We start from the raw sequence: 18476 nt of genomic DNA, 5'->3' as shown, positions 1-18476 counted from the left end.
GAAATACAAGTAATAATGTTCTTATCTTTAGTTGTAAGCCCTGGATAGCTCCGATGCAGATAGTAAGGTATCTTTGCAGGCATTCCAGTTGTTGCATATTTCTGGACAGATACATGCCAAAGGGTGCTTTACACTCCACTGATTAGCCTAATGAGGGCTGAGTAAAGAGGGGAAATGCCATCCATAGATATAGACACAATCCCTTTATTTATAAGCTATGCAATACAGAAGGACTTTCTTACAACAGGTAAATAAATAAATAAGAAATGCATCTAATTCTAGTATTTCCAGAGTGGTATACTGGTGCGATGGTTAGTGCTGACTGCTCACTCTTTTAAGCTCTCCGGTTTGGCTCTTGCTGTTTATGCTCAGGGCAAAGTCTACAAGCTTTTCCTATGTCTGTTGGGGTTTGACAGGTGCTCCACATTTGTTCTCACATTCCACAACCACTGAGACAGACAAAAGGCAGTGGTCAGTATTTACTTTAGTTATGCATGCTGTGTGTGACAAACAATGCATGCATCCTGCAGGAGACCAGCATTATAGCCAGAATTAGTTCTGCCTTATGCCAAGCATGTTTTGTCTCCACTGTAATTCTGAATAGATTTAAGAGGGTAATGGATGATGAATGACTGAATAATAACTTAAAGCAGGCAAGTAAAAGTACACAAATATTTAGATGCAATGAACAGCTACACATTATTTTAGAATGTGTTTCTTAGTACCATACAAAAACACATTTTTTCCTTTGGCATTATAAGAGTAGTTAAAGCAGTATGACTGGGGTCAGAAAGTCAGATGTCTGGTATATCTGTGAGAAATAAACCATCAAGTTACAAAAAATGTAAACAAATGCAGCTACTGCATTACATGTAGAAATGTTTCTAGAAGCCATTGGTTTTACACATATTTTAGAAAACACCATATCATATAGTAGTTTCCAACACTTAAATCAATTATCCACTATAAAATTAATGTCTGACAGCAGATAAGAATATTCAGTAATATATAATTTTGTGCTGACTGTAGAGTAGAGTGCAGGCCTGGAAAAAATCATCACTTTATTCACTGTGTTTTTGTAGCTTTTCCCTCATGTAATCTAGTCATAGACTGGCATATGAAGATAATGGTAAATTATTCCTGTTGTTGCTCTTCCTGCAAAATGTCTGTATTAGGGGCAGAACTTTCAGCATTAAACATTTTTAATTGTTAGCATTCTGGCTTCAAAATAATGATAAAGTTGGAAGGAAGAAGCTTCCAATGTGGTTTGCTTGCCTTTCTGTTTTTCTGCTTAGGAAGCTAATGAAGAAACTTGAGCTTTGCTTGCCTTTTGTTTTTCTGCATAGGAAGCTAATGAAGAAACTTGATAAAGTGTAAACACTTTATAAGCTTTACTCATCAACACACTGATTTGAAGAAGTGTATTTCAGATGAGTATCTCTTAAATTACTGGAATAGTAATAGCAACTTACTTTGGATTAAAGGACAACTAAGTGGATTAAGAATGCATCTATCTATATATTGGGCCCCCTTTCTGCAGCCACTTATTAATTACCATAATGCATAAAACTGTTCAGGTGTTTTTACTTAGGAATCATATTCCTTGTTGCCAACAGCAGTGAATATGATAAAAAATACGATATCTCTCATTGTCCCATTTTGTTAAGTAGTCTACAAAATTACTATGACATTCTCCCATTTTGTTAAGTAGTCTACGCAATTACTAAGTATGACACCAAAGATATAAAACTTCATAGTTAACAGAGTAGTACGACCTAATCATGAAGATACTGGATAGCTGGCAAGGACTAAATGCTGACGATAATTTTGGAGGGCAAACATATGTCATCCCTGAAGCACAGACACATCCACATGACTGACATGATGAAGACATATATTGTTGTTAATAAATCATCAGAAACCTTTAATGTCACCATGAAAAATCATAATTCGGTATACTTATAAATTCATCACTGCTTTTTGGTTTGGTGTAATGGTCTTAGGTAAATTATAGTGGAATATCTTAAATGTTTAGCAACCTTTCATAAATAAAAGAAACTTGCCACTGCTCTCATCAATGCATGAAAAACACATGGAGGTTACATTTTGTCATTATCTCAGACAAGCTCACTTACATAGCAGCTGCAACCAAATAACTAAAATCCCTTAATTTACAGAGAAAATAAAAAAAAAATCCCATGAAGTCTTTGGAGCTGGGTTGCCAAAGGCCTTGCAGTTTGTAGAGATGTAGAAGATTTTAACATTTACTTTTCTTAAATCCTCAGAACTCTAACTCCAAACTTACCTAAAAGTCCTCTGGTACTGGGTATTTCGAAATGAGTTGTCAACAAACCCTAAAAAAATCAGTTATAATGGCATTTGGCCCATCTTAAAAACTTGTTAATGCCCAGCCAGTTGACACTGCACACACCCTAAAAATGTTTTTGTAATAAAACTATTACGAAAACAGCAGTAGTTTGAATGTGCTGCTGTCTAAACTGAGTATGCACTATCATTAACAACTCTTCACAAATACCACTCTCACACAAAAACAATCAAAAAGATGATTTCTACCTGGGCTGAGCCTAGAACCCAAGACCTTCAGATACTGCAAAAATGCTATGTGTCACCTCTACAAGAAAGAGTTACAATTATACTTGCAACAGTGTTCAGCAAAATAATCAACTGGCTACACTGCATACCATTACATGTCTGACTAATGACTACAGAACCTACTTCATCAGAGACAATACTGTTAATTCTTTTTTGTTACAAAAGTCCCATTTTGGAATAACCACTGGTTTAAAAGCCCCATTTTGAAATTACCTTTCTCCCAACAAGCTCCACCCCCAACCACAAAGGAATCAGAAAACAGTAAATGTATCCCAGTCTAAACAAAAACACCATTTTCCTGACTCTATGACTCTGAATGCACATTTGAGACAATGACTAACACAAAGTTTACTTTCTGAAATGAAGTAGCATGGTACTGCTTTTAATCTGATGGAAATCTCAAGTACTCTTAAATGTTAATTGCAACTGAGTAAAGTAAGCATATCTAATTTGAAAACATAAACACTGGATTGCCTGCTTGTAACAGTAACTAGTTTGCAAAAAATGTCCTTTGGATGCACAAAGCCTTCTTTGCCAAGTTCAAGCCTAACTTCTGTATATACACTAACCTATTACTTGGCAAACATTACTCTTTATATATGCTTTGTAATCAACAAGTAAGATTATTATTATTTCTATACTGCTATGTTTTGTGTCTGGCTAATTATTACAATGGGGCCTGTGGATCAACCCACACACAAGTAAACAAATTAAATAAAGAAGTAAATACTGTGGGAAGAAATAGCCAGGGAATTGTTATGGCTAGGTTTGTTTAGGCCCTAGGGCCGATAGCCTAGTACCAACCTATGAACCTATAAGACCACATCTCACTTATTAGATGTAAAATGTTTAGGGATGAATTCAGTTCACCCACTAGTGATTTAACACATTTGGAGTAAGTTTAACTTATTGTAGGAAAAGGTTCAGACTTTGAAGACATTTACTATTGTTTATCTGGGTCGGTAAAGGAGGATGCAGTTTTAGAAGTGATAGAAATCAATATCAGAAATTCTAGAATAAAAGTTTTAGCATTGTTAAACTGGGGTGATGATGACCACAAAAGAAAGAAAATGGATGTCACTATGAGGCCATGTCCTTTGAAAAAGTGAGTCAGCTCTGCTCATGGCATCATTTAGATTATGCTATAAATGAGTGATGATACACAGCATAAATAAAGATAGCAATTATAGTGAAATTGTATAATAAACAAGTGAACATAAAACAGTATTAAACCATCTTATAATGTACTCTTATATCTGAATTCTGAACTCTTACTCATCTGACATGTATTTTACTGTGCTGCATTACAACATTGAATTAATGGAATCACACAGCTATTGTATTAGACAATTTATGCTTTATTATGAAGTATTTCAAGCAAATATATTCTTCTACTGTCCACATTAATATGAATAATTGAAATAATTTATAAAGTTATGCATAATGATTTCAAACACACTCTGCCCAATATTAAAATGTTAATTGTGTCAGTTAAGAAAGCACATACCCTTTTCCTCAGGTTGTATGTCAGGATGAGGTTTCTTGAAAAAGAATTTGCAAATGCTGTATAGAAATCCAACACTTTAAGCAGGGCTTCCCTCTTAATTATATGAAGATCGCAGTATGTCAGTGCCCTCACATTAGCACATGAATGAGCCAGAGTAGTTTCTTTCCAAAACACATCTCCAAATACATCACCTTTACCTGAAGAAAAATAAATAATTAATTATTCTATTCTTCTATGCCTTTAGCTGTCTGTGCTAAAGTTCACACTAAGGATTTGCTATTTAGCAAGTGCAGAATTTACTGTTTAGTGAACATACGACAGAAAAACAGAAGTTACTTACTTACCATAATGATGGGTCTCTGTGATACAAGATCTCACACTCCAACACTTGGACTGGTGTGTCATAGAATCCCTCTACTGGTGCCTTTAGATAACCACTCAACAGCTCAAGTTCCTCCCTACACCTTCATAATGTACATTTGCTTCTGTTTACACCAATTTGAGTTTGGTCATTCTAAATAAAGGTATAATCTAAGGACTCCTATGAGAAAACCTTATCCTTTTAGACATACAACCGAGGAAAGGATGTTAGGGTAAAGGGTATCTGTATGTAAATATCAACCTGTCTAATCTTCTGATTTATCTTACATATCTGTGCAGAGGTAATTTATATAAGAAGGAAGGCGATTGGTGGGTATGTTGCATTGTGATGACTTGGATCTTAAACTATTCATTGTTATAGGTACATATCTTCTGCATCTTATGTGATTTGGTCCTAATACTGCAACACCTGAGCTGCAATACAGCTTTTGTAGCATCATAGAAGAATATCAAAAAGAAATAAGGCCCCAAAGGAAACACTCAATCTTGAGAGCACATCAAGTTTGTACTGTTTAGTCAAGGTATGCAGAGCAGCAAGCTACACTGCACATATACCATTTACTGAAAGATTTTTAAAACAGGCTGCTGAAGTAGCTAACAATCTTATACAGCATGAATGTGGGGTTAATTCTGAGTGTGACTACCTCTTTATGAAGGACTATATATGTAGGAAGACTAGATAAGGCAAGTACTCTGACACTCACCTGGCAGAGGTTATGATCACCAAGAGCAATAACCTGAAAAAAAGAAATTTAATATCTACTTTGGCTACAAGTTCAAGGAGTTGACAGGTCAATTTTTCTTGAACAAAACTAAAATCCCATGAGGGAGCTTGATTTTTGAAAGGAGGCCGAATTAAGTTTCAATTCAAGAAGGCATTGCAGACCTTCTCAGAGGCCAAGCAGGAATGGTTAAAGTCTTGCTGGAAGTTACAGATTAGAGCCAGGGTGAACCTTAATTGTTGAAAAGCTGCAGCCCTTGTCAAAGTTATCTGAAAGAAACTGAAGTACTGGCGGATAGGCACTGAATAAGGGTCTAGTCAATGTTGTGTGGCCCAAACAAAGAACTGTTATCAATTGTTATTATACAGTTGTCTGGTAGAGTGCTTCTGTGAGTCTGTGGACATAGCAAACCTGTTACCGACAGGTTCTGTGAAAACTTCACTCCCTTGCCCCCACCACATATACCCCATGACATTCCTTCCACCTGCCCCCCACCTGGTATCTCTAGAAAAAAGGTCATAAATGCCCTCTCTAGGGCCAAAAACACAGCATCTATGGGACCTGATAATATCCCAGGATGCGTCCTATATGGGCTCCAACAAGAATTAGCAACACCATTGGGTACTCTTTTCAATCATAGTCTAAGCACTGGCTTCATCCCAGCTGAATGGAAAATGGCCACCGTTATCCTCTTGCACCAGGGTGATGCTTCCACTGACCTCGGGAACTATAGACCTATTAGCCTGACTACCCAGGCCATGGAGCAATTCATCATGGACCTTATCAACAAAGATATATGTAATCTCCAAACACTTGACCCTACTCAGTTTGGATTTGTCAAAGGAAGATCATGCCTGTTAAACCTGCTGGACTTCTTTGAAACAGTCGCCTGAGCCCTGGATGAGGTGAAATCTGTGCACATAGCCTACTTGGACTTGGCTAAGGCTTTTGACACTATCCCCACCTCAGGCATTATTATCAAACTCACCAAGCTAGGTATCAACCCTTACATCATTAGGTGGATCACTAACTGGCTCACCACTCGCACCCGTTCAGTCACAATAGGGGAATCCACCTCCAACAGCAGACCTGTAACCAATGCTGTACCACAGGGATCAGTCCTGGGACCTCTACTGTTTGGAATCTATTTTTCCGAAGTGCAAGCAAAAACTAAAGGTCTGTGGCTGACAAAGTTTGCTGACAACTGCAAAATGGGAGCGGTCATAGAATCCCCAAGCAATGTCAACATCCTACAAGAGGGTCTTATGCAACCAAATGATTGGTGCCAAATTCACAGCCTTAAACTCAATGCAAAAAATGTATTATCATTCATTTCAGTAAGAGTGATGCTCCTGCTAACTACCACATCAATACAAACACCCTAAGCATGAACTCAGTGGTGAGAGACCTGGGCACACATGTTGACAGCAACCTTACCCTTTGATCACCATATCTCCACAGTGGTAAGAAGAGTATTCTATATTGCTCATCACATCAGTAATGGCATTGCCTTCAGAAAAAAATAAGTCATAACCTCCCAGTACTCTTCTCTCATTAGGCCAATAACAGAGTACAATGCCCCTTTTGGTATGTACCTTTCCAGGCACCTGCAGCAATTGGAGAGACCACAGAAGTTCCTCACAAAGGAAAATTCAAGGTATTTAGCATCTGTCCTATGTGGATCAGCTGAAATCACTGTTACTTAACAGACTACTCAGAGGTAATCTCTGCCTTGTGTATAAAGCAATCTCTGCCTCTGCTACTGGAAATGCTGCATATCCGTAAATCCAATAGCTCAAGGGTGAATCTCTCTAAAAGACCTTTACCTGCTATGTGACATTAATAGAACCTAAAATGTGTCCACAGAACAGTAATGCAAACTGCCGTCTCACTCGGTGCCACTATCAACAGTAAACAATAAGTCTGAAGCAGGCTTGTAGTGAACCACTTTTCACAAAAAGTAAATTCCCAACCAAAAAGGAAACTGATAACACTTTTTATTAAATGTTGGTTTGAGTAATGCATTCCAGTGTAGTTTACATTAATAAAACTTGCTGGAGGGACAGATTTGTCTCCCAGAGGTTACCGCACCAGTGGAACATACTCCCAATTCATGTCAAGCAGAGCACCTCTTTGGCCCTCTTCAAGCACAATCTGGATGATTGGATGGGTAACCATAAATCCACCCTGGGGGTTCCACGTATGTCTCTCTTGGACAGGGGCAATAGGTGCTGATCATGGAAAGAAGGGCAGAACTTGGCTAGGCTTGTAATGGCCCTGGGGCCATTAGCCTAGTAACTTCCTATGATCCTATGCTGTTAGACTATAGATCACCCTAAGTGGGTATGTTCAGTCCCTATCTTGTAAAGAAACTAGGTAAACCATGTGGCTCGTTTTATGGACTGAATGTTATGGTGAAACCTGCTGGATCAACTGGATAGAAATCCTAGATATGGGATCTAGACCGAAGGGTCTCCTTAAGATATGAGGCCATATGAGAGGGAACCACATCAAAATGAGGTTATGAGGATGACTTTGCCTCTGCATAGTTTGGCTTTCTGTAAGAATTTCATCATCAATAGCAATGAGGGAAAGGTATAAAGGAGACCTGATGCCATTAATGGACTACATTGTCCCAGGGTGTCAGTCCTTGATGAGGAATTAGGGAAAGAAAGTTGCTGCATTCTGCAATGGTGGGAGATGTAAACAGCTCAGCAAGTCTTCTCCAGGAGATGGAAGAGCCTCCACACCCAAGACATGCTTAGAGACACCTTGTGGGGCAAAAGGAGACATCTGATGAGCATATATGCTAGATAGTTGGCTTGGCCTAGGATGTGTATTGAGATGAAAAAGTGCTGCAAAGAAATTGCTCATACACATACCCTCCTTGCTTCTTGAAAAAGGGGATATAACTTGATCCTGCCTTGTTTGTTGATCTATCATATCACCACCATATTGTCAGAGTGGATGGCAACTGCACACTGAAGGAAGAGGCCCTGAAAGGCCTGCCATAATAGGAGGACTTCTCTCATCTTTAAGATATTTAGGTGCAATCTGGTTTCAGTTTATGTCCACACTCTTTGGGCTATCTTACTCCATCAGTGCTCCCACACCCTAGGGTATGCATCTGTAGGAACTGTAACAGTATAGGTGGAGAGAATGGACATCCTTTGGTTAGGTCTGGTTGATGTAACCACTACCTTGGGTATTTACAACTTGCATTTGATATGAAAACTGGTTTGGTCAGAGTTCATGTAACTGAGATTATTATATGCTTAGAATCCATAGTAGTGCCCTTATGTGGTATCTGGATGGGGGAATCATGGACAATGTTGCTGCTAGCAAAACCTAGAGCCACTAGGTCTTCTGAAGCTGGTGGGCTCTGTAGTTGTAAGAGTCGCCTTACAGTAACTTGTACTGGGGGAATTCATTCTGGAGGAAGACTTGCTAGTGGTGGCAGCCAATAAACACTAAGGTCAGTGAGAGTTCCAGCTATGATTTTGCTATGTTGACTGTAATTCCCAAGGTCAAGCATAACGTCAGCAAGTAGTCTAATGCTCTCTGGAGTAGCTCATCTGAGGTAGTGGCTATGGGTTAGTCATCTAGGTAAGTGAAAATTCAGATTTCCAGCAGTCCCAGGTGAGCTACTACCACTGCCATGCACTTGGTAAACATTCTGGGGACTGTGGTGAGGATATAAGGCAGGGCTTTGAATTGGTAGTGACTGGTTCCAACTCAGAAGTGAAGGAATCTTCTGTTTGCCTTTGATAGCTTTATACATAGATGGGTATCCTAGAGATCAAAAGAAAACATACAATCTTCTTTTTGTAAGCAGGGAAGAATCAAGTGCATCATAACCATTTGAAAAGAAGTTTTTGTACAAAAGAATTTGGGATGCAGAAGTCTAGTACTAATATGAGGTCCTGTGTCTTTTTTTTTTTTGGGGGGGGACTAAACAGAACCTTGAGTAAAATCTGGATACTATTTGTTCTGCTGGGATCTTCTGAATGGCCCTTTACTTTAAGAGGCTGTCAACCATTATAACTGCTGCCTTCTCATGTTGGGGTTGAAAGTCTAGTAGGAAGTTGGATGGCAACACTGATTTTCGAAAAGGGAACAGTGCAGCCCCTGGATATGATTTCTCTGACCCATTTGTCTCATGTAATGGAGAGCCACACAGTCAAGTATATATATATATATATATATATATATATATATATATATATATACAGGTGTACTTTTGTAGAACGAAAGTTCACTACTTCGAACTTCAAAAGTACAACCACACTAACACGAAAGTGTACTCTCGCGAACCCACTAGACCGAATGGGCTAGCAGTCACGGACCTTAGGGTTAGGGTACGGGTTAGGGTAAGGGGATAGTTAATAGGGCTAGCCCCTTACCTTGGCCTGTGCCCTAACCCTAAGGTCTGTGACTATCGCACCACAGTAGAAGACATTCCAAATCAGGCTATGTCCTCCACTGTGGTGCGATAGTTATGGACCTTAGGGTTAGGGTGCGGGTTGAGGCACCACAGTGGAGGACATAGCCCATTTTTCAATGTCCTCCATTGTGGTGCGGTAGGTTCAGTCTAGTGAGCTTAAGCAAAACTGTACTTTCTTTAAAGTGCACTTAAGTGGGGATGTACTTTCCCATTTTGAAAAAGTGAATTTTTGTTGTAGGAAAGTACACCCATATATACATGGCCTCTGACTGCCTTCAAAGGTGGGCAGTCTGACACAACCTCAGGAGTCCTGCTCTCAGTAACAGGGAAGGGATAACAGTACTCCTGTTTTTCAGACTACCACTGTTTCTAGGCCTTGGTCATACTGGAGCTGCTGGAAGTTTTTGGATCAGCTGCACCTTTTTCTATCTTCTGTATGATTATTGAGCAGCAGTAAATTTCATCCCAGCAACTGAAAGCATCTTGCCTTCTCATCTGTTCTTTTCCAGACTCTTCTTCGCCATGGATTCAAACACTGAAAAAAGGCCACCTTGAAGATCTCCATAAATCCTGTTAGCCTAAGCCAGACTTTACTCCTAATAACAATGTCTGACCAAGCTGTTCTCGCTGCTTCATCTGTGGTATTTTGTAAAAGTGTCATGGAGAGAATGTAATAGTATTAATAGTTGTCAGTTGTGACTCAAGTTGTTTCTGAGTCTCACTAAGGGGCAACTTTTTCAGGGCTTGCCAAGACAGAAAACTACCTGATGCATACAATCATTTCCCTAAGTGACCCATGGCCATGAAGTCCTTACCTGGAAGTGGATTGCCTGGGCTTTTTCTGGAGCTTCTCTTTTGATGGCAACTGACACTACAATGGAGTTTATAAGAGATCATTACCTCCAGTGTTGCTGGTTTAGTGGAGGCTGAAGGATCCAAATGGGCATCCTGGAGATTGGCTTGACTATGTCTAGCTCAAACAGTGATATATGTACTACATGGTCAATCACCTTGTCATCAGAAAGTAACAGCCAAGCTGTAGGAGGGGTAGATCAAAAAGCCTACTCTATGATCTCGTCTTCTGATTAGCTGGGGTTGGTGGGCCTGGATTTCCTCTGGCACACAATTTCTAGGACTTTGCCAAGCCTAGAATCTTCATAAAGGCATTGTGCAGAAGCCTTCCATTCCCTGAGGTGTATGTCTGGAGGGACGAACTTTGGAGGGGAGTCTAAGAGCCTCCCCATACACAGTCTCTTCTTTGGAAAGTTTGGATAGGATTCATCTAAGTACTCATGAGAGCAGTTCTCTCCTGAAATGAATAATCTTATGAGGCTTTTCAGCACTTGGTCCTCCTGGAATAATGATGAGCAGATCAAGTACTTAGACTGACTGGTGTTTTGAGTGTAGAGTCAAAATGTCAGGTGCCTGTTCAGAAGCTGAAGGGCAGAGGTCAATGGCATCAAGACAGTCAGGGCCACCAGTCGCACTGGCATGAAAGTTAATGTCAAACTACCAATGTCAATCAATGCCATACTGGGACAAAGCACCAAAAGTAAGGTTTGACAACAAGGCTTCAAACCCTGACTGCGCTGACATAGTGAACAGTGCCAAAGGGGTCTTTTCCATTATCTGTAAAGTCACAGAAATACCAATAACCTCTGTAACAGTGACTCTAGCACCAAGGGTTTTGGTAACAAGGTCACTAGAACCAAGAGCACTGGTGCCGATGGGAAGGCTTCAGTAGCTGGTGTCAAAGGAACCAAACGAACCGGCATAGGATATTAGATCAGCTCCAAAATCCCAATGCCAGAAACAGGTCCTGGGTAGGAGGAGAAGATGTGGATAGCATGGGATTTCCTCTGACTGCAATGGAGACACAGTGGGCTGACAGGACACCAAGCTCCAAAGGGGGCTTGATCAAGTCTGTCATCATCTTATCCCAGTAAATATTGGATGTAGGGCTATATACTGACCCGAAGAACATCACAGATAATGCAGAATGTCTGTGTTGTAAATATCTAGAGAACTCCTGTTCCAAGAAGAAGCTGTTCAGTCTTCTCCATGAAGCAGACTCAGATACCATGGAAATCTGCAGTCATGCCACTCCTGTAGGGAAAGAAGTCATTAGCACCAAAGCAGTGGTCAACATTAAAGGCTGAGTTCTCAGTTCAGCTCTAGTAACTTGTTTGGATTTAAGGTTAGGATTCATCCCGAGGACTCTAGAACAGGGCAACTCCAATCCCTTATTCTAAATATCACCATGCTTTATGTTTTCTTTTTTTCTTTTTCTTACATTTCTCCTCGAGATAAGACCCTCTTTAAGGTGAATTTATTTTTCCTCTCTAAGATCAACCTAGGACAAAAGTTCTTATAAATATTGCATTCTGCATTCAGGTGATCCACCCTGGCACACAATGCACCATGTGTGCTTTCCTGGGATGTCTTATGGCCACACTGGGTAAACTTGGAAAAGCTAGAGGATTTAGCTTTCTGCCCATTGCAAAAAAAAAAAAAGTCCCATAAAGCACAATTAAAGTTATATACTTGTCATAACACTGGGTTTTCATTATCCCTAGTCTATCAATTTCAACTGATGAGGATATTGCCACAAGACAGATCTGATTCAGCAAAATCACTCCACTCTAGATACTAAGGCTCATTCCCTACTGCCATAATGCACCTGTACCCTCTGCATCTTCAGACTGAGTTTTCTGCTTAACCGCTGAATTTGTGACTTCTTTACCACTTGAAATAATGTGGTGAGGGCAGATGGGCTTCAAGCTAGGTCTACCAGGTCTGTCTGGTACAGTGATAATTTGGTGGGGGATGGAGGGCAGGTTAACACAGAAGGACTAGGGATGATGAAAATCAAATGTCATGTTAAGTACATAATTCTGTAGCTTACATTATCCCATCCATCCACTTTGACTGACTGGACAAATTCCCTAGCTACCTAACTTCCTGGGTGGGACCATGATATAATGCCCTTAACAACGGCAGCCCCATAGGAAGACCTGGACCTGGAAATTACATCCAGCTTATAATGTTTCACAATGGTGTGCATCATAGTCCATGTTACTGCTGTGAAAATATCAATTGAAGAGTTCCTGAAGAAGACTGTAGAAGTTGTAATGGGTCTTGTGGAATGAGCTGTTGGTTTTACAATAGAGTTTTTTTTTTTTTTATTAAAAGAGTATACAAAGATCATATAACAGGTAAGCTGTCTGAACAGAGTTACTTTGGACAACTTTTGTCCTAGTTTGGAAGATGTTTAAGAGATGAAAAGTTGTCTGACTCTTCTGATTACTTTAGTCTAATATAATTGAATGTAGACAGAAGTGTAATTGTCTGTGAACATCCAAAGTATGCAATAAGAATTGTCACTTATTTGAGTACTTCATGAAAAACAGAGGAAGATGAATCGTTTGACTGAGGGAAAAATCTGAGGCAAACTTGGGCAAAAAGGAGAGGTTGGTTCTAAGTGACAATTCTTCTGTGTAAATAACAAGGTATTGTGGTCCGGAGGAGAAAGCATGTAACTCTGACAATTTCTGGCAGATGTGACTGCTATCAGAAAACATGAAGGTAATTTCAAGTCAGCAGAAAAAAAGCTGGTTCCCAAGCTGAGCAGGACAAAGACTGTAACACCAGAACAAGAGTGTAGGACCAGACTGAAATCTTTAAGAGGGGTAATATCCTTGATGGAAGGAACTGTAGCAAAATGGTACCATTGAGTAAGGCTTTACAAACATTTGGTGCTGCCAAGGATGAAAATGAAATCCTTGATGAAAAGTGGAAAGGGTAGCTAGATGAAATTTGATGGTGGAGTAGCTGGAGTCAGAGTCAAAAAGAAAAGAGAAAAATGAAATACTATGGGAATTAGAGAAGAGGAAGTATTCAGTCCCTACTTGCAGGCCTGTATTGAAATTTATTTCCATTTACTTTTATAGAGTTTGTGCATAGAGTTATTCTCCACACTTGAGAGGATCTGGATCACTCTGAGAATATATGCTGAATGTCTGGCCATCACTGGAACTGAAGAACCAATACTGTTAATGTCAAAGCATAAATACCAGGGTGAGGCTCCCTGAACAGGTGGGAAAGGGAATCCAACTGCAGACCTAAATGCCAGGGCTGTTTCTTGAGGTGAGGCCATAACAAGGGGAACCAAATTTGTCTTGGCAAAAAGGGACCTATGAGGATTACTGAAGTCATGTACAGAAAAGCCTTCAGAAGAAATCTTGTCATCAGTAGAAGAGGGGAAAAAGCATAAAGAAGTCTGGATGGCTAATGACATAACACAGTATCCCTTGTTGACTGTCCCTTCAGAGGGATAAGGGCAAAATAGCTGCTGCATTTGGAGTTGGTCAGTTATGGAAATCGATTGCAGCAGGTCTGGACCCAGTATGGAAAAAACACGTATGTTACTGATGGACTTATACACCACTTCTGATACATCAGTATTGATCTGGAGAGCCTGTCTGTTAGGTAGTTGGTCCATCTTGGCATGTGCTTTGCCACAAGAATAATAAAGCATCTGGATATTATGCTCTTTACCCAGAAGCCTGTCTTGATGACCATCTGTTTATCTAGAAGAACAGACATTCTGCCCATGACCGCCAACCAGTCAGACAACACTTCAGCGATGCTGAGGTTGTTTCCTGGAGGAAGCACTCCTGAATCCCTAAATCTGCAAACATCTTCTGCCTCTGTGGTAGCTTCCATTAAAGGGGCCTCTTCTGCTCTGTTTGCATGTCTGAAGTGAAGTTGATAGGAAAGCTCTAAAATTTTGTTGAACCAGATCACTTCTGCACTTTGGACTCCTTTTGGTTCCTGGAAAGGGATGGTTACAGTGTATAGGCTGCAGCCAATGCAATGAACATTGACGACGCCTATACTGAAAAAGGTGTGAATGGGTCAGATACAAAGATACTGTGAAAAGAGGTCACTGCAAATACCACAATGATTCTGACATCATTGCTTTGGAGTTGCCTTTGAGACCTCCTATTCTGATGCCTGTACCACATAAGGAGCTTCTCTTGACAGAGAGACTTAAGGCTAATATGATCCACCCTATAAATCAGGGAGAGGGAAGATGATGGGATAACATCCATATCAATTTATCAATCTACATCCTTATAAAGGCTGCTGTCCTTTCCCAATTGCCATCCATATAGTTGCAAACTGATCTTGCAAACTTTAGAGATAAAGTGCAGGGAGGCTGACAGGGCTGGAATTTAGAATATTTCCTCTCAGACAGATAGCTGCTAGTCATTCTTTTGGGGGAACAGTCATGAATAATGACTGGCTTGATGCAGGAAGGTCCCTGGCAGCAAAGACAAATATGATATGAAGTCTTCAGAGTGGAGGCATCTTTGGAAGTGTCTGGTCTGGGAATTTTGGTGAGAGGAGAAGGCCAAGGTTGTACATCCTCTGTTTTTCTCCCTCTCTCTCTTCATTTTCCCAGTCTTATTCTTTCTACTTGCGATTGTCTTGTATATTACCTTAGTCCTGAGAAGAAGCAGAAAGGAGAAAAAAATACTAATGGCTAATAGAAAAGAATAAACTAACAATAAGAATTTGTGACTAAAATATGTATCAAGGGCACCAAATAAAAATGTATAAATTTGCAGAGTTGTGTGACTAACTGAGCACTGTAGATTTTTGTCCAATTTGCAGAGTTGTCACATCAGACTTGGGGATACAGAGTGACAGTTGTATTATAGGAGTATGGAAGGAGCTTGAGCTCTTGCAGAGGAATCCATTTGCCAAATCGGATCTGCCTTACAGTGATACTTTGAGATTTGCTTTTTTCCTGGTTTTTATGTCTTTTTTTCTTGGCTTGTTGGCACTCAGCATTTCGAGTGCTGACATTTCAATAGGGAGCCTGTATGATCACTAGTTCTGAAAAAACTAGTCAGGGACACTGTCATCATAAGAACTAATAAACCAATATAGACAGTGCACTAATAACTACAAATCTAAATATCTGATGTTATATATTGTGCTTTTAATAGAAGCAGATAAGAATTACAAAAGAAGAAATTCACTATTAATTTGTGGTCTATGTAGGAATAGGGGAGGAATAAAATTTGTAAACAGCCTGGAAATGAGAAGCAAGTTGAAAAACTATTGGCAATATTTACATGAAAGAAAATCATGTGGAAGCTTGGCACTAATTTGCCCAAAGGAAGAAGAAATAACTGTTCAAAGTTTGAATGGAGGCAGTCAGATATAATGCTGTAGAATAACAGAGATCTGGTGAAATCAGAAGCAGATATGCATGATGAGACTGAGGGGAGGAACTTAAGCTGCTGGGTTGCTCTGAAAAGATGCTGGTAGTGGGACGTGCTTGGAAAGTCAACCAAGTGCTACAGTTTGAGGACTAGATCATGTAAGATCAAATGATTCTCAGAGGGCTAGCACATTCACTCACATGTGTAGCATACGAAAAGCATAAGGTTCTGTTTTTCACAGATACTCTGTGTCATAAAGTATTCCTGAATTACTTTTGGACTTACTCTGTTTACCACCCATTCTTTTGCATTTTTTTGCAGGAGATTTATTTTTATTTGCATATATACTTACATTATCAGATGCAAACAAACAGAACAGTTTTGACCAATACCTTCTTTGTTTGTGTGTGGGTTGACATTTGTGGCAATGTTAATTTCTTTCAATAAATTTTAGTTATTTGTGTTAGATATTATTGCTTCATTCACAGTTTTAACTATAATCTATGTACCTTTTCCTTCTATAGTTATTAAATTATTTACCACTTGTTAAACAGATATATACACTGATCCAAAAACCATTTTCAGGCATGATACATGCCTTATGTCAAGTCATGAAAACAATGAAGAACAGATTGAAACAATATGAATACATAATTTAAATCCTGAATTATAATACAAAATAGGAGAAACATACAACTAACAAAAACAGCATTTAGTTGAGACGTGCATACAGCAAAAATTTCAGTTAGCTGCAAAAGTACAGTCTGCAGGCTCTATCTACAGTATGTGTAAGTGAAGTGAAGAAAGTACAGTTGTGTAAGTTGCACTTACCTTAACAGTAGATGTTAGAATTCCTCACTGCTGCAGAAGCCAATAGCTATTAGGATTACATGCTACCCAGACTATAATGGCTTTCTAGTCATCAAAAGTCTCTGGATCCTCTCCACACATATCTAAATGAAGTGTCTAGAGATCCAAGGGCAGACAACAGCAGCCTGGGTGCCATTTATTTCAGGACATTCTATCCCCAGTAAAAGGATAGAACCTACTTATCTCTCAAAATCCAAAAAGTTAGGCACATATAATTTTTATCTCAAAAAAGTAATTATATACAGAAAAAGGGGTATATGGAAGATGCAGCTACTGTAGCAGTGAATAATTCAAACATCTACTGTTATGGTAAGTGCAACTTATACAATTGTACTATGTTCATCACTCTCATAGCTGCAGTAGCCAATTGATATTTGGGTGGACTATCACAGCTTATCCATCCTGACAGGAGGAAGGATTAGGATCCAGAACCCACTGGAGTATGGTCCTAGCAAAACCTGTCCTGGACCTGGAGAAGGAATCCAGTTTGTAATGCTTTGTAAATGTATGCACAGAGGACCAAGTAGCTGCCTCTAGAATGGTTCTAGAGTCCATTCCTTTACAGTATGCCATTGGAAAAGACAAGGCTCTAGAAGAAAGTGCCTTGATTCTTCCTGGAATACACTTGCCATGATGAGAATAAAAAAAGCAATAAGCAATAGCTAGGGGCAACCATCTTGAAACACTTTGACACTTTGTTTTGACAAAGAGTGCCCTTTATTCATCCCATCATAGGAGATAAACAGCTGTTCAACTTTTCTAAATAACTTTGTTCAGTCATGACAATACCTGAATTGCCTGTGCATGTCCGGCGTATGGAGACTCCTTTCTCCCTGATTTTTAGGTTCTGAATAGAAAACAGGGAGTTTGATTGCTTGATTCAATATAAACTCTGGAATTACTTCTGGTATGACTGAGGGATTTGTTCTTAAAGTAACCCTATATCTGTGACAAAACACATATGTTTCACCCACCATGACAGCTTGTAACATGGATACTCAATCGCACAAGTTATGAACCATAAATGAACCAGATGAGCAGGTTCAAAGGGAGACAGTTACCTTTTCCAGCACAAAGTAAAGATCTCACGTAGGGGTCACTTGTTTTCTAGTTGGAATTACATGCAAAACCTAATTTAATAACTGCTTGAACAAAGGCAGGGAAGAAAGGGGAGAATACACAGGCAGACATGCTGAAATGGATGAAAGATGAATCTTGATAAAGAAATAAGACAGGTCAGAGGAGAGTAACTCATACAAATATTTAAGTACCGGTGGTACATAATCCCTCACTGGGCCACCGTTATTTGTGAAGCACCAGCTAGAAAATCTGTTACACCTACTAACAGAGCATTACATAATGGCATGTTTTCTTACCTCCTTTAGAATCTGCTGCACGTCCTCATGAAGAAAAGGTGTATAACAGTATCAAAACTGAATCAACCAGGCAGTCAATTCTAGTTGTTTGATACTCAGGTGTATCAAGCTCCCCCTATGTTGTGGGAGTAGATCCAATCTGTGAGGAAGTGTGTGGTAGCTGGCCTTGGCCAATTCCATAAGAAGGGAGAAAGTACAGCTGTATAACACTTACCATATTAGTAGATGTTTGAATTCTTTACTGCTGCAGCAGTCATTGGCTATTTGGATTGCATCCTAACTAGGATACAACAACTGGCCAGTCTTCCAAAAACTCTGGCTCCTGCC

At 39.6% G+C, this 18476-nt stretch overlaps 1 protein-coding gene across 1 annotated transcript in view; it reads right to left on the bottom strand.

Annotated features, from left to right (window-relative positions):
- KCNH5 (potassium voltage-gated channel subfamily H member 5) overlaps positions 1-18476 on the bottom strand; it is a 2144936-nt gene that overhangs the window by 251357 nt on the left and 1875103 nt on the right. Inside the window, 1 exon segment of the mRNA XM_044074556.1 lies at positions 4121-4317. Coding sequence (XP_043930491.1) covers positions 4121-4317 — 197 coding nt within the window.

The sequence above is a fragment of the Protopterus annectens genome, chromosome 6.part0 (genome assembly GCF_019279795.1).
Source record: "Protopterus annectens isolate FY-2018-M chromosome 6.part0, PAN1.0, whole genome shotgun sequence".
Classification (NCBI taxonomy): domain Eukaryota; kingdom Metazoa; phylum Chordata; order Ceratodontiformes; family Protopteridae; genus Protopterus; species Protopterus annectens.
This window is presented reverse-complemented; position numbering and strand designations above follow the sequence as displayed.